This window comes from Prionailurus viverrinus, chromosome E3, assembly GCF_022837055.1.
Source record: "Prionailurus viverrinus isolate Anna chromosome E3, UM_Priviv_1.0, whole genome shotgun sequence".
NCBI classification, from domain to species: Eukaryota; Metazoa; Chordata; class Mammalia; order Carnivora; family Felidae; genus Prionailurus; species Prionailurus viverrinus.
In genome coordinates, this window is record NC_062576.1 from 11,362,900 (window position 1) to 11,389,278 (window position 26,379).

General features: G+C 45.8%; 1 protein-coding gene across 2 annotated transcripts in view; it reads left to right on the forward strand.

The window, feature by feature from the left end:
- Positions 1 to 9,384: 9,384 nt before the first annotated feature.
- RCC1L (RCC1 like) overlaps positions 9,385 to 26,379 on the forward strand; it is a 35,127-nt gene continuing 18,132 nt past the window's right edge. For both annotated transcript variants that reach the window (XM_047837939.1, XM_047837938.1), the window contains exons 1-6: positions 9,385 to 9,753; positions 15,322 to 15,451; positions 18,201 to 18,329; positions 19,216 to 19,282; positions 20,991 to 21,042; positions 21,915 to 21,999. In XM_047837939.1, the coding sequence (XP_047693895.1) occupies positions 9,433 to 9,753; positions 15,322 to 15,451; positions 18,201 to 18,329; positions 19,216 to 19,282; positions 20,991 to 21,042; positions 21,915 to 21,999 (784 nt within the window). In that variant the 5' untranslated portion in view covers positions 9,385 to 9,432. The remainder of the gene's footprint in view (positions 9,754 to 15,321; positions 15,452 to 18,200; positions 18,330 to 19,215; positions 19,283 to 20,990; positions 21,043 to 21,914; positions 22,000 to 26,379) is intronic.

Genomic DNA, 26,379 nt, shown 5'->3' on the forward strand with positions numbered 1-26,379 from the left:
TTACATCTTTATACACTTGTGTGCCCAGAAACACAAACTAATAATTCTTTTTAAATGCATTACTCTCTTAAAACCTGCAGAAAAGAAGGCATGGAGTTACAAACCAAAGTTACAAAAGGCTGTCCTTTCCCTACTGAATGGCCCTGACACCCTTGCTGAATATAAGCAAAAGGAGAGGGTTTGTTACCACTGCCCTGCAGGAAACGTTCAGATGAGTTCTATAAGCTGAAATGAAAAGGTCTTGGACGGTGACTTGAAGCCATACAGAGAAATAAAGACCTCAACAAAAGGAAGTGTATGGGCATTGATAAAAGCTGGCTTTATTGTAACAATGTTGGAGGTCAGGAAAAAGTTTTGTAAATAGAAGTGGTGATGGTTGCCCAACATTGTGAATTCAACTTATTGCACTGAATTGTAGCTTTAAAAATTGTTAAGATGATGCATTTTATGTTATGTATATTTTACCGCAAACACTTTAAAGGTGAGAATTTCCCTCCACATGACGTAGCCATGCCACTCACAAGAATTTACCCCCAAGATAAAAGGAATATATGAGAATACAAGAATGCCAGTGTTCACAGCAGCTTTATTCATGATATCTGAATGCAGAAAACAAGTCAAATGTCAATCAGCCGGTGAATCAAGAAACAAATTGTGGTACCCCATGTAATGGAACAGTACTCAGAATTAAAAATGAATGAATTGGGGCACCTGACTGGCTCAGTTGGTAGAACACGTGACTCTGGGTCTCACGGTTATGAGCCAGAGCCCCATTTTGGTGTAGCAATTACTTAAAAAAAAAAAAAAAAAAAAAAATGAAAATGAAATGAATTATGGGTACATGTAATCTCCAAATTCATCATGCTTAGTCAAAGAAGCCAGGCATAAAAGAATCCATATTTTATGACTGTACATTTATAAAATTCTAGAAAGTGCAAACTATAGTTGACTCTTGAATAAAAAGATTTGAACTGCACGGGCCCACTTCTATGTGGGTTTTTTTCAATAAATAACAAAAAGTACAGTAAATGTATTTTCCTTTTTATTATTTTTAATCTTTTTAAAAAGCTTATTCATTTTTGACAGAGAGAGAGAGAGAGAGAGAGAGAGCACGAGCAGGGGAGGGGCAGAGAGGGAGAGAGAGAGAATCCCAAGCCGACTCCACATGCCCAGCACAGAGCCTGATGCAGGGCTCGAACTCACTAAACGAAATCATGACCTGAGCCAAAATCAACAGTCAGACACTCAACTGACTGAGCCACCCAGGCGCCCTTTTATTTTATTTTATTTTATTTTATTTTATTTTATTTTATTTTATTTTATAAAGAGAGAGCATGCACAAGTGGGAGACAGTGGCAGAGGAGGGAGAGAGAGAGAGAGAGAGAGAGAGAGAGAGGAAGAGGGAGAGAGAGAGAGAGAGAGAGAGAGAGAGGGAGAGAGGGAGAGGGAGAGAGAGAGAGATGGCGACAGAGTCTCAAGCAGGCTCCGCCCTCAGCATGGAGCCCAATGTGGGGCTCAATTCCATGACCCTGGGATCATGACCTGAACTGAAATCAAGAGCCTGACACTCAAATGACTCAGCCACCCAGGCGCCCCTGTAAATGTATTTTCCTAATGATTTTCTTGACTGTTTCTTTTCCCTGGCTTACTTTACTGGAAGAATTCAGTATATATAGTGCATACAACACACAATGTATGCTAATTGACTGTGTTGTCAGTAAGGTTTCCAGTCAACTGTAGGCTATTACTACATAAGTTTTTGGGGGGAGTCTGAAGTTACACTCAGATTTTAGACTGCATGGGGGCTGGGCACCCCAACCCCTCCACTGTTCAAAGATCAACTGTATCGCACAGTGTGGGGAAACAGCAATTTCCTAGCACCGGCGGTGGAAAAAGGGACTGACCACAAAGGACAAGAAGATGCTTTTAGGGGGATGGAACTGTGCTGCACCTCAACTGTCGTGGTGCTCGCACAAGTGAGTTTTCAAAATTCATCAGACTGTACGGTTTAAATGAATGCAGTTTATTATACATAAATTTACCCCGATACTGATGACTCAGCCGTTGACATTTCTGTATCATGAAGTTAAGCACACGCAGTCACACTGTTCTTCTCACGTCATCTTACGACTGCTAGCTTCCTACCATTCCTATTTTTTTTTTTTTTTTTTTACCAGTACTATTTTTAATGAGAGTAAATGGTTTAGAAAACAAAACAGGACGGGGTGCCTGGGTGGCTCAGTTGGGTTGAGCATCCTACTCTTGATTTCGGCTCAGGTCACGATCTCATGGTTGTGAGATGGAGCCCCACGTCGGGCGAAGCATGGAGTGTGGAGCTGCTTGGGATTCTCTCTCTTTGTCTCTCTTTGTGCCTCCCCTGCTTGTGTGCTCACACACGGGTGCATGCTCTCGCTCTCTTCCAAAATAAATAAATAAACTTTAAAAATCAAAAAAAGTAGGATATTCATTTAAAAATTGTTTACTAAAAAAAATATTGTTTAATCTTTATCACACTATTTACATAGTATCTTCGTATGTTTCCTAAAGTACATAGGAGGACAGTCATGTGTGTATATAATTCATATGTGTTTTTTCATGCTCACAAATTTTACCCATATGGATATATAATCAAAGTAATTTGGAGATTATTGCCCTAAAACTTTGGAAGATTCTGCTCTCAGAAAACTGATAGACGAACTTATCTATAAGCACAGGGTTGAATTCATTCAAGCAGAGAGTACACACACTTATGTGATATGGGAAGACTCAAGATTGTTAAACGTCATTTGTTCGTGATTTTATCGCAATTAGGTCATGAATTTAATCTAGTTCCGACAAAAGTCCCAGGGGGATCTTTCATGCAATTGACAAGATGATTTTAAAATTTATGGCAGTATTATGAGTAGCAAAGGCAATTTTGTAAAAGAACAAAGAGGACTTGATTGAATAAAACTCAAAGCATAGTGTGAAGCTGTAGCCGTGGAACCCTTGTATGTTAGTTCAAGAAAAGATCAGAAGGAACAGACTCCAAAAATTGACCCCTGTATATAGAAATGCATCATGTTATAAATGACATTTTGTTTATTTGTTTGTTTAAAGTAGGATTCATGCCTGGGCACCCGGGTGGCTCAGTCGGTTAAGTGTCGGACTTCGGCTCAGGTCATGATCTCACGGTTCATGGGTTCAAGCCCCACATCGGGCTCTGTGCTGACAGCTCAGAGCCTGGAGCCTGCTTCGGATTCTGTGTCTCCCTCTCTCTCTGCCCCTCCCCTGCTCACACTCTGTCTCTCTCTCTGTAAAATAATTAAACGTTAAAAAAATTTTTTTTAAAGTAGGATTCATGCCCCTGAGATCAAGACCTGAGCTGAGATCAACAGTGAGACATTTAACTGACAGAGCCACCCAGGGGCCCCTATAAATAAATGACATTTTAAATCTTTAAAGTCTGTTAGAGCCAGTTGATTATTTGGGGACAATCATATATCAGATAAAATATTAATAAATATACAATCATACCATTCACAAAAGTTAACTCCATATCTAAATATAAAAAATAAAAGTGCAGTACCAGATTAGGTGTTTTACAAATATTATACAACATAATTATATTATAATCGGTAGTCTAACTAAGCAAGCAATAAAAAGAAAAGCTCTAGCAGATAAGATTAGCACTGACTACATGAAAATAAAATTTTGTAGAAAGAAGGACACCACAAATTAAGCAAAAAGACGGGAGAGAATATTGCAACTCAGAACAAAAAGTTTCATGTAGATTATATCAAGTACTCCCAAAAATTAATACGAGACAATTCAACAGAAATGTGCCCAAGGATACGAATGGCCAAACAATTCTTGGTACAGGAAACATGCCAGTAACCACAAGGTATTCGACCTTCCTAGAGATTATAGAAATGGGAAAAAAAAAAAAAAATCAATGAGAGCTATGCTTTAGGTATCGGGCTGACAAACATTTAAAAAAGTTTCTATCAGGTGCTGGGTATACAGAAAAAAATGAATCAACTCATACTATTGAAGCACAACTTTTAGAGAACGAATTGAAAATAGCTATCAAAAATTTTAAAGTGAGCATTTCCCAGGGGCACCTGAGCGGCTCAGTCAGCAGAACGTGGGACTCTTGATCTCAGCGTCATGAGTTCAAGCCCCACATTGGGTGTGGAACCTACTTAAAAAAAAAAAAAAAAGGGAAAAAGTTAAAATGAGCATTTTCTATGACCTGGCAGTTCTGCCAGAATCTACCCAAGAGACACCCTCACACAGGTGCAAGTGGAAACATGTACCAGAACATTCATTGTAATATTGTAATAGCAAAAAAAAAAAAAAAAAAAAAAAAAAGGAAATAACCCAAATATCCACCAAAAGAATGGTTAACTAAGACTTATTCATACTTATATGCAAGAGTGAAAAAGAATGGGCTAAGTGAAAAGAAATTGTTATGAAAGTATCTCCAATAGAGGCTCCTGGGGGGCTCAGTTGGTTAAGTGTCTGACTCTTGATTTTGGTTCAGGTCATGATCTCATAGTTTGTGAGTGTGGGCTTCACGCTGCCTGCTTGGGATTCTCTCTCTTTCTCTCTCCCTCACTCTCTGCCCCTGCCCTGCTCATGCTCTCCCTCTCTCTCAAAATAAAATGAATAAACTAAAAAAAGAATAAATTATCTCCAACATAGTTTTGAGTGAAAAGACAAGGGTGCAGAATGAGGTACATAGTACATCATTTTCTTTAAACACACATGCAAGAACAACTTAAAAATATTTTTTCTGTGGCAACGGATACATGTGGGGCTATGGTTAAAGAAACCCTTACCCTTTAGGGGCGTCCGGGGTGGCTCAGTTGGTTAAGCGTCCGACTTCGGCTCAGGTCATGATCTCACAGTTTGTGAGTTCAAGCCCCGCGTTGGGCTCTGTGCTGACAGCTTGGAGCCTGGAGTTTGCTTTGGATTCTGTGTCTCCCTCTCCCTTTCTGCTCCTCCCCTGCTCACTCTCTGTCTCTCAAAAATAAACACTGGCGGGGGGAAAAAAAGGAGCCTTTACCTTTATCGCTATAAATCACTTAAGTAATTCTTTTACAAAGAGACTTCATCATATATTAATTGCATAATTAAAAGTTAATAACAATAATTAAAGTATATATGGCTCGGTAGGTTCACTCTTTCCCAGACCAGAGAATTTCAGCTATCCCAATGTAACAAAGAAATGAGAACGTCTACAGGAAAACGTCATCATAGGTGGGGGGAAAAACTGAGCTTGGTTAACACTAGTAGGTATTTTAATACTCCAGGGGAGCTGATATTTCACTGTAGGACCATCATTTTCCCCAGCAACAATATGGACAGAAACGCAAGAATTAGCATACAGCCAGTATATAAAACCAGGTTTTGATAGTAAAATATAAAGGCCCAGTTGTCACTACAAACCCAGCTCTTCATTGGCAAAACCGGCTTTTAGTCGATTTTATCCCATTTCTTGGTGAACGAGAGACACAAAATTGATGGGCAAGCATTGCCACCTAGTGGCTGTGGCTCACATTGCAGAATTCATCACTGTGCCTCTTGTCCCCTTAATCTCAAACTAATGCTTCTATCTTTTGGATATACCTTAACAGTCAAATGTTCTATAAATTCAAGAGACCAGTGGCAGCTGGCTGGCTCAGTTGATGGAGTACATGACTCTTGATCTCGGGCCCCATGTTGGGTGTAGAGATTACTTAAAAAATGTTTTTTTTTTTTAATTTTAAATTTTATTTATTTATTTTTGAGAGGGGTAGGGGGAGAGAACCAATCCCAAGCAGGCTCTGCGCTGTCAGTGTGGAGACCGACATGGGGCTCAAATCCACGGACCATGAGATGAAGACCCGAGTCAAAATCAAGAGTCGGATGCTTAACCGACTGAGCCACCCAGGCACCCCTAAAAAAATAAAATCTTTAAAAAATAAAAATAAAATCTTTAAAAAATAATCTTTAAATAAAAAATAAATCTTTAGGGGCGCCTGGGTGGCGCAGTCGGTTGAGCGTCCGACTTCGGCCAGGTCACGATCTCGCGGTCCGTGAGTTCGAGCCCCGCGTCAGGCTCTGGGCTGATGGCTCAGAGCCTGGAGCCTGTTTCCGATTCTGTGTCTCCCTCTCTCTCTGCCCCTCCCCCATTCATGCTCTGTCTCTCTCTGTCCCAAAAATAAATAAACGTTGAAAAAAAAATTAAAAAAAAAATAAATAAAAAAAAATAAATCTTTAATAATAAAAAATAAAAATAAATAAATCTTTACCATAAATTTAAGGGACCTACGTAGGGCTATCAATTAAAAAACATTTTTTTCATGCTTATTTATTTTTGAGAGATAGTGAGACAGAGTGTGAGCACGGGAGGGGGAGAGGGGGAGAGAGAGAGAGAGAGAGAGACAGACAGAATCCGAAGCAGGCTCCAGGCTCTGAGCTGTCAGCACAGAGCCGAAAGCACCGAGATCATGACCTGAGCTGAAGTCGGAAGCTTAACTGACTGAGCCACCCAGGCGCCCCTGGGTTATCAATTTTTAAATTCTGACAAGGATGTTTTAAAAGCAGAATCTATCATCATGGCCAGTAAAAGAACAGATACTTGAGGCCATGAACTCAGATAAAAGGATGGTCCTGTTTGTGCAAGAACAGTTGAAAACCGGATACACATTTCATGAATAAGCATTCTATAACTATGTTAATAATTGAGATGGTTAATTATGCTATTAAATACATCAACTTGACTGGGCTATGGGATGCCCAGACTGACGGTTAAACATTATTTCTGAGTGTGTCTGTGAAGATGTTTCTGGAAGACATTATTAGCATTTGAACTGGCAGACCAGATAACGATCGCCTTCTCCAATGTGTGGGCCACACCCAACCCACTGAGGGTCCAACCCACTGAGGGCCGGAAGGGAGCAAAAAAGGCAGAGGAAGGTTGAATTCTCTCTCTGCCTGGCTGTTTGAGCTGGAGAGTCAGTCTCCTGACCTTGACCTGGGACTTACACCACGGTGCCTGGGTCTCAGACCTTTGTACCCAGACTGGGAACTATACCTTTGGCTCTCCTGAGTGTCCAGCTTGCAGGTGGATCATGGGACTCCTGTTTCTACTGGTTCTGTTTCTCTGGAGAACCCTCACCAATGTGATAACATTTACATAATTCTTCTTTATCAATATATGTCTCAGATTGATAAATAAAAGCAGAGCTGGAGACAAGATCTTGTACACAGATACTTAATTTGGGAGGTACCAAGAGTGAAAGGGCAGGGAAAGTTAATGTATAATACTGTCCTTTTTTTTTTCTTAAATGTTTATTTATTTTTGAGAGAGAGCAAGAGAGAGAGAGAGAGAGGCAGAGACAGAGAGTGAGCAGGGAAGGGGCAGAGAGAGGGAGACGCAGAATCTGAAACAGGCTCCAGGCTCTGAGCTATCAGCACAGAGCCCAATGTGGAGCTCGAACCCACAAGCTGTAAGATCATGACCTGAGCCGAAGTCAGATGATTAATCGACTGAGCCACCCAGGCGCCCCAATACTGTCCTTCTTACATACAGGCAAACTGCCTTTGAGCGTCTTTACCATTGGAATTGAAAAACCCATCCACCAGATCAGTATCCCATAGTTAAGTTCCAGAAGCTGTGTTGATCTGGCCCAGTAAAACGCTACCCTTGGCACAGCAGTGATGATTGGGCTATATGCCCTTGGCTAAATTTATGTAGTTCATTACCATTGCCTGCCATGCTCCATCTGGTTTTTGCAGGAGCCAAACAAGTGAACTGAATGGGGTTAAGACGGGGAACTACCACCCCTGAATCCTCATCTTTGAGGATGGCACTCAGGTCTACAATTCCACCCGGGGTTGCAGTATGGCTTCTGATTTAATGCTGGCTGAGTCAAGACAGGAGGAGGGAACCTCCTGCTGAGTATGTCTGTCCCAACTGTGTGCTCAGAACCAAGGAAATTTCCACAGGGTGGGTCCATGCACACCCTGACCCACTGAGAGACATGCCTCTGCCTGGCCCCATAAGCTCCCACTCTAACTGGGGTCCTTGCTAGCGTTTCAGGTTCTCTGGGGTCACTGCACACATTTCTCCAGTGTATAACTCTGGTAAATAACCACAAATGCCTTTGGGGAACGATTAGAGTATTGCCTCTACTTGTGCTGGCTCTATGGGGTCCTTCCTCTAGTGGATTCTACCTCCCTTACAATTGCTGGACTCTGGTCTGAGAACTGGGTCAGATTTTTTCTGGTTCCTCAAGTCAAGGCAGCAGTGTAGCTGTCGGCCCTTATACCTCATCCTTTGGAATATCATGGTCAGAGAGCCAACGGCATAGATCGCTGGTGTCATGGCCACTGCGGTTGCCACCCTGTCCTCCCTTTATCTACCAAGTCTACCTACCTTACCTGTGACGACGAAGTCCAGCTACCTGGCTCTGCTGTTCTGGAACGCTACCATCTTCTGGGGCCCCCGTTTCGGGACAGTCTGTCCTCTGCATTAGGGACTAGTATTTGGGAACATCTATCATGGATCATAACGGGCTGTAAGAGGTCAAGTCTAGATATCTCATTCACTTAACAAAATTCATTTCACGTTTTGATTTTTTTTTTTTAAACCTTCCTATAGAGGTGTGATCCAGAGAAAGGACACAACTTGCTAAAGATACCTATCAAGTCAGTAGCAGAGCCAGGACTAGACCCAGGTCCCCAGGTTCCTTCACGGAACTTCTGAGGAGGTGCCGGATCTTAGCAGGAGTCTGCCAGACATCTGCAGGGAAGAGGGCATTCGAGGCACTCTGTGCAAAAGCAGGGAGGCCTGAAGTGGCCCTGGGATTCGGAAATTACAAGTAAAGCTACCTGACTCCAGTGGCGTGCGGGGCTGTGGGGCGAGTTGAGCTGGGGAAGAGGAAGCACTCTGGAAGGCTGCAGGGTCAGGGTCAGCGCCCGCGCCCGTAAGAGCTGCACTCTAGCGCGCTCTGGCTGGAGTACGACTGGTTGTCCTGGAAGCGGACGGGAAGGCTGCGACAAGGCAGGAAAACAGGGACAAGGGGAGACCACCACAAGGGAGTCGCGCAGAGCGGGCCACCCCTAAGTTTCACCTCTGCTAATCGACAAGCAACAAAGGCCTTCCGCTCCTGCCGGAGCTCAATAACGAGGCGTAGGGCCGGCTGCGCAGCTCGGAGACCGGCCGCGCTCAGGAGCGCAGATCAGTGACCGAACCTCCAGCCCGGCACTCCGCCCACTTAGGCCCGCCGCTCCCCGGTTCCGCCCCGCCCCGCCCCCCGCCTCCCTTCAGCCAATGGCAGCCCTCGGCGCCTTTGCCTTCAGCCAGTAGTCGACGTGGCCTCGGACTCTGACGTCACGGAGTGGGGCCAAGGGTCACGCAAGATGGCGGCGCCCAGGAGGCGCTGAGGCGTGGAGCTGAGGATGGGGCTGGGGGCGCTGGCCGCCAGGGCTCGGCTGGGGTGGCGGCTGAGCGGGTCGGGACGGGAGCTGAGGCCGGGGCGAGGGCATTGGACGGCAGCCGGGCGCTCGCGGAGCCCGCGCGAGGCAGACACGCCCGTGTTCCAATATGTGGGCGAGCGCGCGGCCCGTGCCGACCGCATCTTCGTGTGGGGCTTCAGCTTCTCGGGGGCGCTGGGCGTGCCCACCTTCGTGCTGCCCGGCGCCGGGCCCGAGCCTCGCGCCGGCTCGCGGCCGCGACGCAGGATCCAACCTGTGCCCTACCGCCTGGAGCTGGACCAGAAGGTGCGGGCCGCGCCTCCCTCCCTCGGTCGCGTCTCCCTCCCTCGGTCGCGCCCTCCGGCCTCTGCCGCTGCTCCCCGAGGCCCTTTGCGAGAAGTTGGGAAGCCGGGTGGTCCGACGTCAGGGAGGAGGACCCTCGAGCGGGCTGCAGGCCCGGCAGGGGAAGGCGTTAGGGCGCTGCTCACGTTTATCAGTTGGCCGAAACGTGCCCGTTTTGTGCCCGACTGGCGTCCTTCGCATGTCACCCCCGGAGTCTGGGTTGTGATCAGTTACAGTTTAATTTCGTTGTGGCTACAGAATATACCTTCTTTACTTTCAGCCCTCTTAAATGTATCGAGACTTTGTTTCGTAGCCTAGCGTACGGTCTACCCTAGAGAATGTTCCACGTGTGCCTGAAAAGGGATGTGTGTTCGGCTGTTGGCGGAGTTGATGTCAGGTCAAGTTAGTCGGTAACTTCTCGGCTAAAATATTATTTGCTCAGGCAGCTGCAGTGTTCGTCGTTAGCCGCTGATTGTTTTCAACAAATATCCCTGGGGGTAAAGGCTGTTCGCACCGAGTGATATCTGGGTCAGGTCAAATCAATGGAGCCTTGTGAATGGAGTCTTCCGGGGATCCACCAGACAGATGGATGGGAATGCTCCGGGAGTGGAGCTTTGAAGTTGCTTCAGTCCCTTTCTGTCCCCTCCAGTGGCTGCAAGACCGCTGGCTTGCGCTGTAATTGTGAGCTGTTGGTTTTCAGAGCCACTGCAGAGCTGAGCAGAGGTGGATGGGAGTAGGTCAAGTTAAAATGCTGCAGAGCTTGCGGTTTCTTACTGAAACGCAGCTGCTTTTCTTGAGTAAACATTCCCTAGATTGCTTAAAGTCTTTGGGTAATTTTCAGAGTTCTGAAAAAATTGGTTCTGACGCTTGCCAGTTCTTTGTTGCGCTTCCATTTTCACTGATGTCACTCGGTCCATGTCCTTTTAATGTAATTACCGAGGTGGTTGGATCACATGTGCCATTTTGCTATGTCTTTCTTGTTTCTCTGTTCGTCCTTTGCTCCCTTCTTTTGTGTTAATAGGTATTTTGTGTTAAATAGGTATTTTTCTAGTGTACCTTTTAAATCTCTTTGTTGGCTGTTTTGCTGTACATTTGAGGAGGTCTTTCTTGAGGTTATAACATCTGTCTTAACTTATCATAGTCTACTTTAGGTTAATAGTGACCTAATTCTGAAAAAACTAGAGCAACTTTGTTCGAGCAAAGCTCCATTTCTTCCTCTCCCCTTTATGTGGTTATTGTGATACACATTACATCTTCATACATTTTAAGCCCAGGAATACAATTTTACCATTATTATTTTATGCAATTGTCTTTTAAATCATTTAAGGGACAACAAGAGAAGAGATTTATTCATGCAGTGCTTTATAGTTACCCTTATAATTCCGCTAACGGGTGCTCTGTCATTTCATTTCAGCCTGAAGGCCCCCCTTCAGGACTTGTTAAGGCAGGTCTACTGAATTCGCTCAGTCTTTGTTTGGGCCTTTCCTGCTATCAGAATTCATTCTTGGTGGACAGTTTTTTATCTTTTCAGCACTTTGAATATATCATTCTGGTTTCTGGTCTCCCTTGTTTCTGATAAGAACTTAGCTGTTAAACTTATTGTTCCCTTGTCCTTGCTGAATCCATTTTCTTTTGATGCCTTCAGGATTTTTCTCTTTGCCTGTCAACAGTTTAACTGTGATTTATTGAGTAGCTTTGATCCGCAGGTTTATGTTTTCACAAAATTTGTAAGTTTTCTGCCATTTTTTAAAGTTTTTTGTTTTTTTTTTGTTTTTTTTTTTTTTCCTCCTCCTACCCTTTCTCTCTTGCCCTCCTGGGACTCTAATTACATAGATGTTGGCACACTTGATGTTGTGTCCTAGGTCATAGGTCTCTGAGTCAACTGTTCTTTTTTCTCCTTTTTACGCCCTGTTCTTCGGAATGAATAATTTCACTTGATATTTCTTCAAGTGAACTGCTTCGTTCTTCTGCCATCTCACATCAGCTGCTGAGCCTGTTGGAGAATTCTTTCTCTTTGTTACTGTACTTTACAACCCTAGAAATTCCGTTTAACTTTTTAAAGTAGGCTCCGTATCCGCCGTGGGGCTTGAACTCATGACACTGGGATCAAGAGTCAGATGCTGTACCCATTGAGTCAGCCAGGTGTCCCTCCCCCCCTCCCCCATTTAACTTGCTAATGTTTTTATTTTTACATTCAGATTCCATAGCTGTGAAGTCATTGTCATCATGTTTTCCTTTCGTTCTTTAAACACGGTTTTAAAATATTCTTTGAACAGTGGTTTGTGGAAGTCTTTGATAAATCCAGCATGTGTCCCCTTAGTGTTGGTTTCTGTCAGCTGCTTTTGTCCCTTCTGTATAGTTCACACTTTCTTGTTTCTTTGTAATTCTTTTACTTTTTGCTTAAAACCTGGACTTCTGGGTGATACTTTATAATGACTTTGGATTCTCATATTTTTCCCTTGAGGTTTTTGTTTGTTTGTTTGTTTTTTGTTTTTTTAAGTAACTTGTATGTACTTCATCTGTAGAATCCATCTCCCCTGCGGGGAACGGCCACTGATGTCTTTGTTCAGGTTTTTGATTTGTCTCCCTCCCCCTCCTTTTTTTAGCCTGGCTTCTTTTTTTTTTTTTTTTTCAACGTTTATTTATTTTTGGGACAGAGAGAGACAGAGCATGAACGGGGGAGGGGCAGAGAGAGAGGGAGACACAGAATCGGAAACAGGCTCCAGGCTCCGAGCCGTCAGCCCAGAGCCCGACGCGGGGCTCGAACTCACGGAGCGCGAGATCGTGACCTGGCTGAAGTCGGACGCTTAACCGACTGCGCCACCCAGGCGCCCCATAGCCTGGCTTCTTGAGTGTCGCCCCCATCCGTGTACTTTTGCGGTCAGCCGATGACTTGGGCAGAGGTTGTGCTCAAACGCTTTGGGCTTCTAAGGTTTCTACCTTCTACCTTTGATTCTGAGTGTAGGTTTGGAGACCACGTTCAGCGATCAGGCTGTTCTCATGTCTGCCTCAGCTTTATGTGGCCCTGGGTGCTCAGGTCTCCCATGTCCCCTCGTGGAGTTTGCCTGTCAGCCATGGATGTGTGGAGAGCCTTCTGTGACAGCTTCATTTCTAGGATCGTTCCATTACCCTTCTGGCTGGTCTTCCTCTCCCCTTGCCCCGGTCAGGATCGCAACCACAGACTGGCTGAGTTGTGGGTTTGCTTTCCTTGTTTGTTTCCCGCTGAGTTCACTACCAGGCATGAGGTTTCACCTTACATCCTAAAGTAAGTCTTTCCTTCCTGGCCACAAAGGTGATCAACCCTGGCCTTTTCAAACTTGTGCACTGAGCTGGAGTAGATGGTACAGCCCAAGACGGGAAATCTGCAGACTCCCGCTCTTGTTACCTGAAGTTCTAGCAGTCTTTCACAAATAAACATTTCCTCCTCTTTTTTTTAATGTTTATTTATTTATTTTCAGAAAGAGAGAGCATGCACGCAGGGGAGGGGCAGAGAGAGAGGGAAGGAGAGAATCCCAAGCAGGCTCTACACTGTCAACCTGACACGGGGCTCGAACTCACAAACCGTAAGATCATGACCTGAGCTGAAATCAAGAGTTAGTTGGATGCTTAACCAGCTGAGCTACCCCAGCGCTTCACAAGTAAACATTTCTCAGTCTATTTGCCTTTGATTTCTCCATCCCTGAAATGGTTGAGGTTTTTTTGTTTGTTTGTTTGTTTTTGGTTGTTGTTGTTTCACAATTTTGTCCAATTCTGTACTTTTTTGGGGGGGAGAGATTTGCTAACCTCTTCATACCGCCATAGTTGGAAGTCCCCCGAGGGCACGTTACCACAAAAATTATGTAATGCTGACTGTGTGTAGGTATCATTCAAAGTCCTTTCGCCTGTTAGTAGATTTAATATTAAAGTAGGTACTTAGGAGATACTTGTTGACTGTTGAATAAACAGATGATCACAAGCAAAGAGAATAGTTGTAGTGTGCCGGGTATCACCTTAGGATTTATTCCTTTTCTGTGTCTCCTGCTTCCTCACTGGGTCATTTCTGTGGAGTTGGAGCCATTCCAGAAGTGTAGGGGCTGCAGAAGGCCAGAGAACTGAGGTTTTTTGAACATGGCTGCATGTGTGTAAGTTCCATACGAAAATTGTGGGAGAAAATATCACAAGGCAACAGGAGGGGAAAATCACATGTGGGTGACAACAAAACAAGGCAAAAGCAAACCACATTTAAAAGAAATATTTTAGGGGCGCCTGGGGGGCGCAGTCGGTTAAGCGTCCGACTTCAGCCAGGTCACGATCTCGCAGTCCGTGAGTTCGAGCCCTGCGTCAGGCTCTGGGCTGATGGCTCAGAGACTGGAGCCTGTTTCTGATTCTGTGTCTCCCTCTCTCTCTGCCCCTCCCCCGTTCATGCTCTGTCTCTCTGTCCCAAAAATAAATAAACGTTGAAAAAAAAATTAAAAAAAAATATTTTGGGGGCGCCTGGCTGGCTCAGTCGGAGGAGCACACGACTCTTGATCGCAGGGTTGTGAGTTTGAGCCCTGTGTTGGGTACAGAGATGACTTTAAAAAAAAAAATGTTGGGGCGCCTGGGTGGCTCAGTCGGTTGAGCATCCGACTTCGGCTCAGGTCACGATCTCGGGATCCGTGAGTTCGAGCCCCGCATCGGGCTCTGTGCTGACAGCTCGGAGCCTGGAGCCTGCTTCCGATTCTGTGTCTCCCTCTCTCTCTGCCCCTCCCCTGCTCATGCTCTGTCTCTCTCTGTCTCAAAAATAAATTAAAACATTAAAAAAAAAAAATCTTAAAAAAATAATAAATAAATTCACCGTAGCTGTGATACGAATTCTTCTTTAGGCACTGGTTTGAGAATGTCACAGTGCCACATAAGGGTTAAGAGCATGCTCTCTGGAAGCAATAGCCTGTAGTTAATCTCTAGGAACCTCAGTTTTCCCATCTGCAGAGTACTGTTATTACTACAACAATAATAATTACCAGGACATTGTAGAGCTCTAGGTGAAGTCACATACTATTTATCATAAGGCTTCAGCTTTATTAACTCATTTAGTCCTTACAACAACCCAGTACGAGAGACACTATTACTATTTCTGTTTTACAGAGAGGTGATCTGTCTCAGGTCACAGAGCTGGTAAGGGGTAGACCTGAGATTCAAACAAAGGCAGTTTTCACTTTACTACCATGTAAGACCCTGTCGTGGTGAATGGGGTTGATGACAATAACTCGTTCTCGGGTGTTTACGAAGATTAAGTGAGATTCTACATATCAACACAATAAATGTTCGGCAAATGTTAGTCGCTATACTTGGGGTACCTGGCTGGCTCAGCTGGTAGAATATGGGACCCTTGATTTCAGGGATTGTAGTTCGAGCCCCATGTTGGGTGTAGAGATTAATTAAAAAGGAAATCTTAAAGAAAAATGTTAACTCGCTACGTTAATAGCACGTGTTCTTTGGGTAAAGAACCTTCATTTATTGCTGAGAATACTCGATTATCACAAATCAGTGTTTCATGGAACTCTTTTTCAGATTTCATCTGCTGCCTGTGGCTACGGATTCACATTGCTGTCCTCTAAAACCAAGGATGTTACGAAAGTCTGGGGCATGGGACTCAACAAAGATTCCCAGCTTGGATTTCACAGGAGCCGCAAGGATACTAGTGAGTGTTCTCACCTTGGCTTCCCTGTGCCGTGATTGGTCTGAGAGAGCTCCCTTTTGTTTTCCAGAACATGATTACATAAGCCAGACTGGGACAACAGAAAAGATAGCGTCTTAAACAGATGTTATTTGAGACCATCTGGACTAGATTATCAGCCTCATTGGGAAGAACACTGAACCTTTAGGCTAAAGAGCATTTGCTGATAAGCAAGGATATTCCTCTTTTTGAGTCTAGTTTATAACTTATCCTTTACCATGGATATGTGCGTACAGGAAAAAACAGTATATATGGGGTTTGGTCCTATCTGAGGTTTCAGGCATCCACTGGGGGTCTTGGAATGTATCCCACACGGTTAAGGGGGGGCCGGCTGTACCTTTACTGCCTGGATAAACCTTTTTGTTGTTTCCTTGTTCTCTTAGTCATGTGCCTTTTTTTTTGCACAATGTGGATCACTGTATGTTTTCTGCCTTTTCCCACTTAGTTTTATATCGAGAGTCTTTTATAAGTCAGTCCTGAAGTCTCGGCTGTGAGATGCCACATTCCATTTGCTGTGCCCTTTACTGGGAGCACCTAGAGGCACGCACAGACATGGGCCGAGTCCTGTAAAGCATGCCATGTCCTGTGGCCAGCTTCAGTTTCCAACTCAATCCTGATTTGTTTTGAAGCAAATCCCAACATTGTTAATTTCATTAGTAAACATTTCAGTATGTATCTAAAAAATAAATAAATAAAAGACCCTTAAAAAACAGCAAGTGCATAAAAATAATGAACAACACAATCCCTTCATATTACCAAATATCCAGTCAGTGTTCAAGCGGTCAGTTGTCTCATCAATGTCGGTAGATTTTTATTTCAGTTTTTAAACATTTGTTTGAATCAGTATCCAGAGAAGGTCCTGGCACTGCAATCAGTTGATAAGACCAATGTACGTATGTATGTACAGATTTATTTATTTAAGTAGACTCCACACCAGCGTGGGGCTGGAACTCAGGGGACACCAAGAGTCACAGGCTGTCCCGACTCAGCCAGCCAGGCGCCCCCCGTTGATAAGACTTCTTTTAAGTCTATTTTAATCTTTTTTTCCTTGAAGCTTATTGGCCGAAGAAATGACTTTGGCAACGAAGTCATCCAGCTTTATTTGTGAAACAAAGAAACGAGGGGCGCCTGGCTGGCTCAGTCGGTTGAGCAGAGACTATGTAAAAATAAAATCTTTAAAAAATAAAAACAAAAAGAAGAGAAATCACATTGGTTACCCTATAGAATTCTCCAGTCTGGAGTTTGCTGAATGTATCCCTGTGGTGCCTTTTAACACGATCCTCTGTCCTCTGTATTTCCTGTCAATTGATGGCTGCATTTAGAGCCGGACCCACCCACTGACCCTCCAACCCTTCCCTCTTTCCTTCCTTCCTTCCCTCCCTCCCCTCTTTTTTAGAGCCAGATTCCTTTTAAATGTTAGGTAATTACTGCTTCCCAGGCCCTTCGGGCTCTATGCAGATAGTAATGGGGTATGTGAGTCACTCTTTAGTATTTGGAAGCACCACATATTTTCAGCTAATAAGGCTGCGTCTGCTGACAGCATTGCCCAGTTTCTTTTGATTTTGCCTCGAATGACATCATCTCATAGTGATAAACCAGTTACTCCATGCTGATCGAAAGGTCTCTCTGAATATTCTATCAGTCGCTGATGAATACAAATGAGCAAGTGTGCTCTTGTGACCGTAACAGTGCCGTTTTTTTGGTAGAGTCTTTTTAAACACGGGCTCCATAGGAGAAACCACGGGAGTTGTTAGTGACAAGTTGAGAACTGGTACTCGCAGACCTTAACCTCAGTCAACATTACAGATGTTAAAATGAAAAGCTCTTTGTTTAAAACCTGTAAGGGGAATTCTCCACGTAGGCCATTCTGGCTTCTGCAGGATTGTAAAGAACATTAGGGTTCTTCTGTAGAGTGACTTCTAAAAAACGTTCTCCCTTACTTGCTTATTTAAAATTCATATTTTCCTAAAAAAAAAGATAATAAATAATAAAATTAAATTAAATGATAAATTCCTAATTAATTAATTAATTAACTAAAGCCCTACACCCAACATGGGGCTCGAACTCACAATCCCTGAGATCAAGTCGCACGCACTACCGATTGACCCGGCCAGCTGCCCCTAAAAAAAATTTTTTTTTGACTAGAGAGCGTATTCGTATACCTTTAGAATCCCAACAGTGGGTAGAATGTATGGTGAAAAGGCTGCTCTCTGCCTCGGCCCTCCTAGCCACGCGGTTTTTCCCCCGGGAAGACAACCTGTGTCCACAGCTTCCAGCGTCTCCTTCTAGAGGGATTTAGCGTATAGGCGCGCGGATGCCTCTACGCGCTCTTTCCGCCTCCTTCTAGCGTAAGCAGCTTTAACATAAGCGGTATCATCCAGTATATGCTGCTGTTTTCCTTCCTGAGAAATGGTAGTGGGTATGACAGGAGCAAAATGCTTTCCTTTCTTGGGGCGCAAACGGTGCTCGCTGACGCGGGAAGGCTAATTAGACTCTGATTTTCAGCCGCCCGATGCGTCCTGGAGGGTGTCGTGGGTCCAGAAATGGGGACTGGGCCTCTGGGCTTCGCTCTGCCCCTCGCCTGCGTGCCTTGAGTAGCCGCCCTGATCTCTGGCCGCGGGGCAGTGTGGTGTGGGGGGTGATGTCTAACGGCCGAAGCGCTGTGCCTCCCCGCCAGTGTGACGTGCTGTGACGCTGGCCGTCCTCGTTTCAGCCAGGGGATACGAGTATGTGCTGGAGCCCTCGCCTGTGCCGCTGCCTCTGGACAGACCCCAGGACACGCAGGTGCTGCAGGTCTCGTGCGGCAGAGCCCATTCCCTCATCCTCACAGACCGCGAAGGAGGTGAACGGGCCTGCTCCGGGTTCCCGGGGGAGTGGGGGAGCCGCGCGGTTGCCCTTGGGTCCGCAGCGGCTCGTTGGCTTGAACCGCGCCTCATCAGTGAGGCTGTTGGCACTTCCCCAGCGAATCGGTGGGTGGCTCAGGGTTACCACGTTGGGCAGACTCTGCTGGCTCTTTTGTGTTCTCTCCTCTCTGCGATTCTTCGAGAACCTTAGGGATTTGGAAATGTGACCGCGCATACCGCAGCAAGGCCTCCTGCTCGCTTTGCCGTGAAGTCCCCGAGCTGGGCTGTGTGGGCGTGTGTGCGCGTGTGCGTGTGCGTGTGTGGAGACAGCTCTTTCTCTTGTACTGAGAGAAGCGCGTTTGCTAATACTTGTTTCATTTGGTGGGCTTCCGGAGTCCAGATAACAGTGACTTTCTCCAGAAGACCGGTGGTGTCTACGGGAAGGCCAACTGGACTAGATTTTTCCAATTTCATTTTCTGGCTAAGCATGCTTTGCGGGAAAAGGCAACGGTGGCGTTCAGGAACTCTTTCAAGAGTAGCTTTGACGTGGAGGGCAACCTAGTGACAGGTCCAGGGAGTGGGGGTGTTGGGGCCTTCCCCAGGATGGGCTGGCCTCAAAACGTGGAGTTCTCGAGAGGTGGGACGAGGGCCTGGGGGGGGGAAGGCAGAAGGAGCAGTCACGGTGGCCCAGGCTGTCGGTGCGGGGCTAGACTCCAGCACGCCTGTGGGTGTGCCTGCCAGGCTGGGGTTGTCAGAGAAGGAGGTCAGGAGGCGGTGAGGATGAGCGGTTGGACTAAGACCACTTCCGAGACCGCCTTGCAGTCCTGACGTGCAGGGATCCCGTGAACCTGCAGAATGGTTTTAATCGGTGGTGGTATTCTTCAGTCTTCAGCATGGGAAACAATTCTTACGGGCAGTGTGGAAGAAACGTGGTCGAAGATGAAATTTACAGGTGAGTTCCCCAAAGGACTCTCCTTCCCCAAGTTGCATTAAGCATTTAACGTTTCTCGTGTGGTTACTAAGTGATGGACCCATGGAGCAGGGAACTGCAGGCTTCCTGATGCCTGAGAGGGGCAGTGAGAAGTCACTGGAAAGCTGTGCCATTGTTCCGTTGTGGGTTGAGCTCCGTACATTAGTTTGGTGGAAGGGAGGGCGGACTAGCGTTGATTATGGTGTGTAGAACTTATTTCCAGTTAGGTTTTTTTTTAAGTTTATTTATTAAAAAAATTTTTTTTCAATTTTATTAAAAAATTTTTTCGGGGCGCCTGGGTGGCGCAGTCGGTTAAGCGTCCGACTTCAGCCAGGTCACGATCTCCCGGTCCGTGAGTTTGAGCCCCGCGTTGGGCTCTGGGCTGATGGCTCAGAGCCTGGAGCCTGTTTCCGATTCTGTGTCTCCCTCTCTCTCTGCCCCTCCCCCGTTCATGCTCTGTTTCTCTCTGTCCCAAAAATAAATAAACGTTGAAAAAAAAAATTTTTTTTTTAATTTTTTCAATTTGAGAGAGAGAGAGAGAGAGAGAGAGAGAGAGACAGTATGAGTGGGGGAGGGGCAGAGAGAGAGGGAGCCACAGGATCCGAAAGCAGGCTCCAGGCTCTGAGTGGTCAGCACAGAGCCCAACGCGGGGCTCACACCCACGAACCCTGAGATCATGACCTGAGCTGAAGTTGGATGCTCAACTGAGCCACCCAGGCGCCCCAGTTTATTTATTTATTTTGAGAGAGAGAGAGTGACAAGTAGGGGAGAAGGGTAGAGGGAGAGAGACAATCCCAAGCAGCCTCTACACTCCGTGCGGAGCCTGATGTGGGGCTTGAACTCACAAACCGTGAGATCATGACCTGAGCCAAAATCAAGAGCCGGATGCTCAACTGACTGAGCCTCCCAGGTGCCCCTCCAATTAGTTTTTTATTTTTACCAAATTAATTAATTAATTTCTGTTCCATTCTTTATGTGTTTATATATATAACATATATATAATATATAAAATATGTATGTAATATATAAAATATATATAAAATATAAAATATATATAATATATGTAATATACATATAACACATAAACTTTTTAAAATGTTGCTTATTTTTTAGAGAGCATGAGCAGAGTAGAGGCAGAGAGAGACAGGGCAACCGAGGATTCAGAGTGGGCTCCCCGCTGACGGCAGCAAGCCCAGTGTGGTCTCAGACCCACGAACTGTGAGATCATGACCTGAGCCGAAGTCGGACGCTCAACCAACTGAGCCACCCAGGAGCCCCTTGTTTGTTTTAGTCTTTAAAAGAATTCCCCTCTCCTTCCTCACATTATACTGTTGGGTCTAAATAGCAGTCTCATCTCTGACATCGTATTAAAATTGCCAAAGGGGGGACCCCTGGCTGGCTCAGTCAGTAGACTGTGTGACTCTTGATCACAGGGTCGTGAGTTCCAGGCCCACATTGGGTGTGGAGCCTACTTAAAAAAAAAAAAAAATCACCGAAGGGATGTTGTTTTGTTTTGTTTTACTTTCATGCTTAGGCCTACCCCTGCCTTATATTTGACCTTGAGAACTTCCCTAATAGTTACTGTGTGCCTGTGGGGGGCTGCCATCAGGGGTGACGAGAGGGGGCAGGACCACACAGTGCTTGCCGTGACCATATCTCTTGTTTCTCCCCAAATTGCTTCTGGCTGCAGCGAAAGTCACAGAGTCACTAGACTGCAGGACTTCGAAGGTCAGGTGGTTCAGGTAAGGGACACGTGCTGAGAGCCACTCAGCCAGCCCCCGGAGGTGCTTTTGCAGGGGTGAAAGCTGGGTGGGGTGACGGCAACTCGGTTAGGGCAGTTTTCTGAATTGGTGAATTGTTCCAGTAAAAAGTCTTGGCTGCCTCCTGTAGGTCAGGAGAGTGTTGATTTACACTAGGTTATGGGGGTACAGAGTGTAATAAGGTTTGGGGGTAACCCTCTAGGGGGCAGAGACAAGTGAGGCTAGCTGTGTCACAGTGTCCCACAGCGCTGTGTGTGTGTGTCCCAGGCTGGCTGCATCTGGCCCACCATTTTATTTCCATCCCTGGTGCAGTGCCTGGCACGTGGTAAGTACTTGTGAAAAATCCTTAGATACATAAGCGGGTGCGTACACGAAGGGCTCTGAGCGCAGGAGGTCTGTTAAGTCTGCCAGGGGTGGAGTGGGAGGGAGAGCAGGTTTATCAGATAGACCGGGGCTGGGTGGTAGGAAAGGTTTCATGGCAGAAGGAGGTGCAGCCTGAGGGCTCGGAAGGGCAGATGGTGAGCTAGAGCCAAAGAGAGAGGCAGAGGAGCGGAAGGGGGAAAGAAAGGCTTACGGAGAAGGGAGAGGTTCCCCGGGGGTGGGGCGGAGGGGAGGGTCTCCTCGGCACGTCCGGCACTTGGCTGTAGCAGGAGCAGTTTCGGGGAGCGGGACGCAAACGCCAGGCTGAGGCGGACTGGGGATGAGCAAGGTGCGGAGGCCGAGCGGGGCAGCCTGCCGGACCCGGCCGTCTCGCTCGCTGCTGTAGGGCACGTGGCGAGCTGTGGGTCCGTCCCCCGGGATCCCGCGCCTCCGTGGATTTCTTCTCGTCAGCCTCCTCTCTGTTTGTCCGGTAGGTCGTCTGTGGCCAGGACCACAGCCTGTTCCTAACAGATAAAGGAGAGGTGTACTCGTGTGGCTGGGGTGCCGACGGGCAAACAGGTGGGTGACCTACCCCCACCCCGGGGTGGCGCCCCGGGGGCTGTGGGCTGTAGGGCTCTCGCGGGCCAGAACCCCCCTTCCTTAGACTCTCCTGTCTCCTTCCCCTCACCCCCGGCTCCCACGGCGAACAACCCATGAAGGGTTGGGGACGGGGTTACGGCCGCTGCTCAACAAACAGCTGCACAGATGCCATCTAAAGGGAGCTCGGTTTTAACTGTTTTGAGGAGAATGTGATTAAGGGCGGGAGGTATTAACCCTGCTTATCTAATCCTTTTCTTGTTTTGGTATTTGTCTGAAGGGAGGGCCTTCACATTTGAGAGTTATTTCTTTTTTGTGTGCGCTTCGTTTTTCAAATTTAAGACCTCGCTGTTGTGTAAATCCTCCATCGTCCTACCACTGCGTCACATCACCTTTGTTCACTGTTTTGTGTTTTCTTCCAGTTATTGTTCACGCATGTACATCTCTTATATCATAATAATACCGTAGGTGTGATTTTATGTGCTCGTCTTATTTAAATTTTTTTTTAATGTTTATTTATTTTTGAGAGACGGAGAGAGAGACAGAGCGTGAGCAGGGGAGGGGCAGAGAGAGAGGGAGACACAGAATCGGAAGCAGGCTCCAGGCTCCGAGCCGTCAGCACAGAGCCCAGCGCGGGGCCCAAACCCACGAACCGTGAGATTATGACCCGAGCTGAAGTCAGATGCCCAACCGACTGAGCCACCCAGGTGCCCTTTTTTATTTTTATTTTTTGAGGGAGAGAGAGAGAGAGAGAGCGCTCACTTGAGCACGAGTGGGGGAGGGGCAGAGGGAGAGAGAATCTTAAGCAGGTTCCATGCTGAGCCCCAATGTGGGACTCAATCCCATGACTCTGGGATCATGACCTGAGCCAAAATCAGGAGTCAGACCTCCCAGGCACCCTGCAGTACAGTATTATTAACTGTAGTTGTCATGCTGTACATTACATCCCCAGGACTTACTTATTTTATAACTGGAAGTTTCTACCTTTACCCACTTTGCTCACACCCCACCCCCACCTCTGGCAACCACCAGTCTGTTCTCTTGGATCTATGAGCTTGTTTGTCTGCCTTTCCTTCACCATTTCTTTCTCTTTCATTCATTCATTCCACATATATATGAGACCATACAGTATTTGTCTTTCTCTGTTTGACTTATTTCACTTAGGATAATGCTGTCAGAGTCCATCCACGTTGTTTCAAATGGCAAGATTTCATTATTTTTTCTGGCTGAGTAATATTCCATTGTACCTGTATACCGTAGTTTCTTTACGTGATCCATTATTTTTCACAAGAATGCTACGACCATTCAGTGAGGGAAAGAAAAGTCTTTCACAAACGGTGCTGGGACAACTGGTTACATACATGCCAAAGAATGAACCTGAACCTCTGCCTTACACCATCTATAAAAATGAACTCAAAATGGGGCACCTGGGTGGCTCAGTCGGTTAAGCATCTGACTTTGGTTCAGGTCATGATCTTGTGGTTTGTGAATTCGAGCCCTGCATCGGGCTCTGTGCTGACAGTGTGGAACTTGCTTGGGGTCCTCTCTCTCCCTCTCTCTCCCTTTCTCTCCCTCTCTCTCTGCCCCTCCCCCACTCATGTGTGCACGCATGTGTGCTCTCTCAAGACAATAAATAAATAAACTTGAACTCAAAATGGATCAAAGTCCACTTAAGAGCTAACACTGTAAAACTTTTAGAAGAAAACGCGGGTATAATCTTTGTGACCTCAGATTAGGCAGCAGTTTCTTAAATATGACCCCGGAAGCATAACCAAAAAAGGAAAAATAGGTAAATTGGGCTTACAAAAATGAAAAAGTTCTATGCATCAAAGGATGCTACCAAGAAAGTGAAAAAATAACCCACGGAATGGGAAGGAATATTCGTAAGTTGTATATTTGATAAGGGTCTAGGACCAGAATATATAAAGAGCTCTTACAACCCAATAGCAAGATAAAACAACCTAATTCAAAAATGGCAAAAGATAGTGTACCTGGGTGGCTCAGTTGGTTAAGCGTCTGGCCCTTGATTTCGGCTCAGGTTGTGGTCTCATGGTTTGTGGGTTTGAGCCCCGTGTCGAGTGCAAGAGCCTGCTTGGGATTCTGTCTTCCTCTCTCTCTGCCTCCCCCCTGCTCTTTCCCAAAAATACATAAATAAAAAAAAAAGTGGCAAAAGTTTTGTGAAGGCATTTCTCCAAAGATCTACAAATGGCCAATAAACATGTGGAACAGATCCTCATTAATTAGTCGTTAGGGGAATGCAAATTGGTATCACAATGAGATACCACTTCACATCTATTAGGATGGTTACTATTTAAAAAACCCAGAAAATAACAAGCGTTGGCAAGGCTTAGGAGAAATTGGCACCCTCAGACATTGTTGGGGGGATTGTCAAATGGTGCAGCTGCAGTGGAAAACAGTTTGGCTGGTGCTCAGAGAGTTGAGCATAGAATTACCATCTGACCCAGCAGTCCCACCCCTAGCCGGGGACCCACGGGAAATGAAAACATTTGTCTACACAAAAACTTGTGCACAAATGTTCACAGCAACATTCCTTATGACAGCCAAAAAGTAGAAACAGCCCAAATGTCCATCAGCTGTTGAATGGATAAATGGCACACATTCATTTTATTTAAAGGGGGGGGGGGGGGTCAAAAGATAAACAAATAAAAAAAAAAAAAAAGCCAACACACCAGGGAAAAATTCCAGCAGTGGAAGAAGTAAGCACAGCCTCATTTATCTCTGTCCACGGCCCAACCCCGAATGCCTGCTCTCCTCACGTCCGTCCCATAGCAGGTGTCATTTACACAAATACCCTTGCCAGTCGTGTGCTATACAGACTGCCTAGCGCCCTGTGGAAGCACTTCCAAGGCATCGAACTCAGAGTCGCACACTTGGACTTAAGATCCCCCTAAACCCGGATTCACACACGCCGCTCACCCGCTCAGCTGCACGGGGAATCCCGGGGACGGTGCAGGGAAGGATTGGAGACGAATTGCGTTGGGCCTTTTCCAGACCAGACCAAACCAAAGTCAAGCTAACCCAACCAAGCCCCGAAATGCAGTATATCCATACAATGGAATATCATTCAGCCCTAAAAAGGAACGAAGCCCTAATGCACGCTACAACGTGGATGAACCTTGAAAACATGCTGTTAAGTGCAAGAAGGAGACACAGAAGCTCACATGTTATGGGATTCCATTGATATGAAGTGCCCAGAAGGGGCAAATCCATGGAGACAGAAAGTATAGTGGCTTCCAGGGCTGAGGGTGAGGTGGGAAGTGAGGAATGACTGCTTAACGGGGAGGGGATTTCTTTCTGGGTGACGAAAATGTCCTTAAATTCATTAAAGGTGACGGTGGCACAACATCGTGAATGTACTAAAAACTACTGAATTGTACACTTCAGAAGAGTGGAAGTGGTGAATTTGTGTCATGTGAACCTTATCTCAATAAAAAACAACAGGTGGGGCGTCTGGCTGGCTCGGTGGAACATACGACTTCTGGCTTCAGGGTTGTGAGTTCGAGCCTCCTGTCGGGTGTAGAGATTACTTAAAAATCTTTAAAAAAATACAAAAAATAAAATAGCGATAAGCAACATAAATGTAAATTATAAAATGTGATAATAAAATCAACACTTGTGAGAGTACTACCCAATTAAAGACGTAGACTTTTGAGACCTATTTCAGGGGCGCCTGGGTGGCTCAGTCGGGTAAGCGTCCGACTCTTGATCTCAGCTCAGGTCATGCTTTCATGGTTAATGGGTTCGAGCCCTGCATCGGGCTCTGTGCTGGCAGTGCAGAGCCTGCATGGGATTCTCTCTCTCTCCCTCTCTTTCTGCCCCTCCCTGGCTCGCTCACTGTCTCTCAAAATGAATAAGCTAAACTTAAAAAAAAAAAGAATGAAAAAAAGAAAGATTTTTATTTTTAAGTAATCCCCACACCCAGCGTGGGGCTCGAGCTCACAACCCTGAGATCAAGAGTCACACGCTCCACTGACTGAGCCAGCCGCGCGCCCTAGGTGGCCACTTTTAATTTTTGTTTTGTTTGATGGAAGCTGTCCTAATGGATGTGAATTGATAACTCATGGTTCTGATCTGCATTTCCTTAGTGTTCAGTGATGTTGATCATCATTTTCTGGGCTTATCAGCCATTTCGATGTCTTCTTTGGAGAAACGTGTGTTCCAGTCCTTTTGCCCAGTTTTTAATTGGGTTGTTTGGGGTTTTGGGTTTTGTTTTCTTTGTTTGTTTGTTGGTGGTGGTGTAGAGTTTTAGGAGTTCTCTCTATGTTCTGGATATTGATCCCTTATCAGATATATGATTTGCAAATGTTTTCTGCCATTCCGTGGGTTGCCTTCTTACCCTGT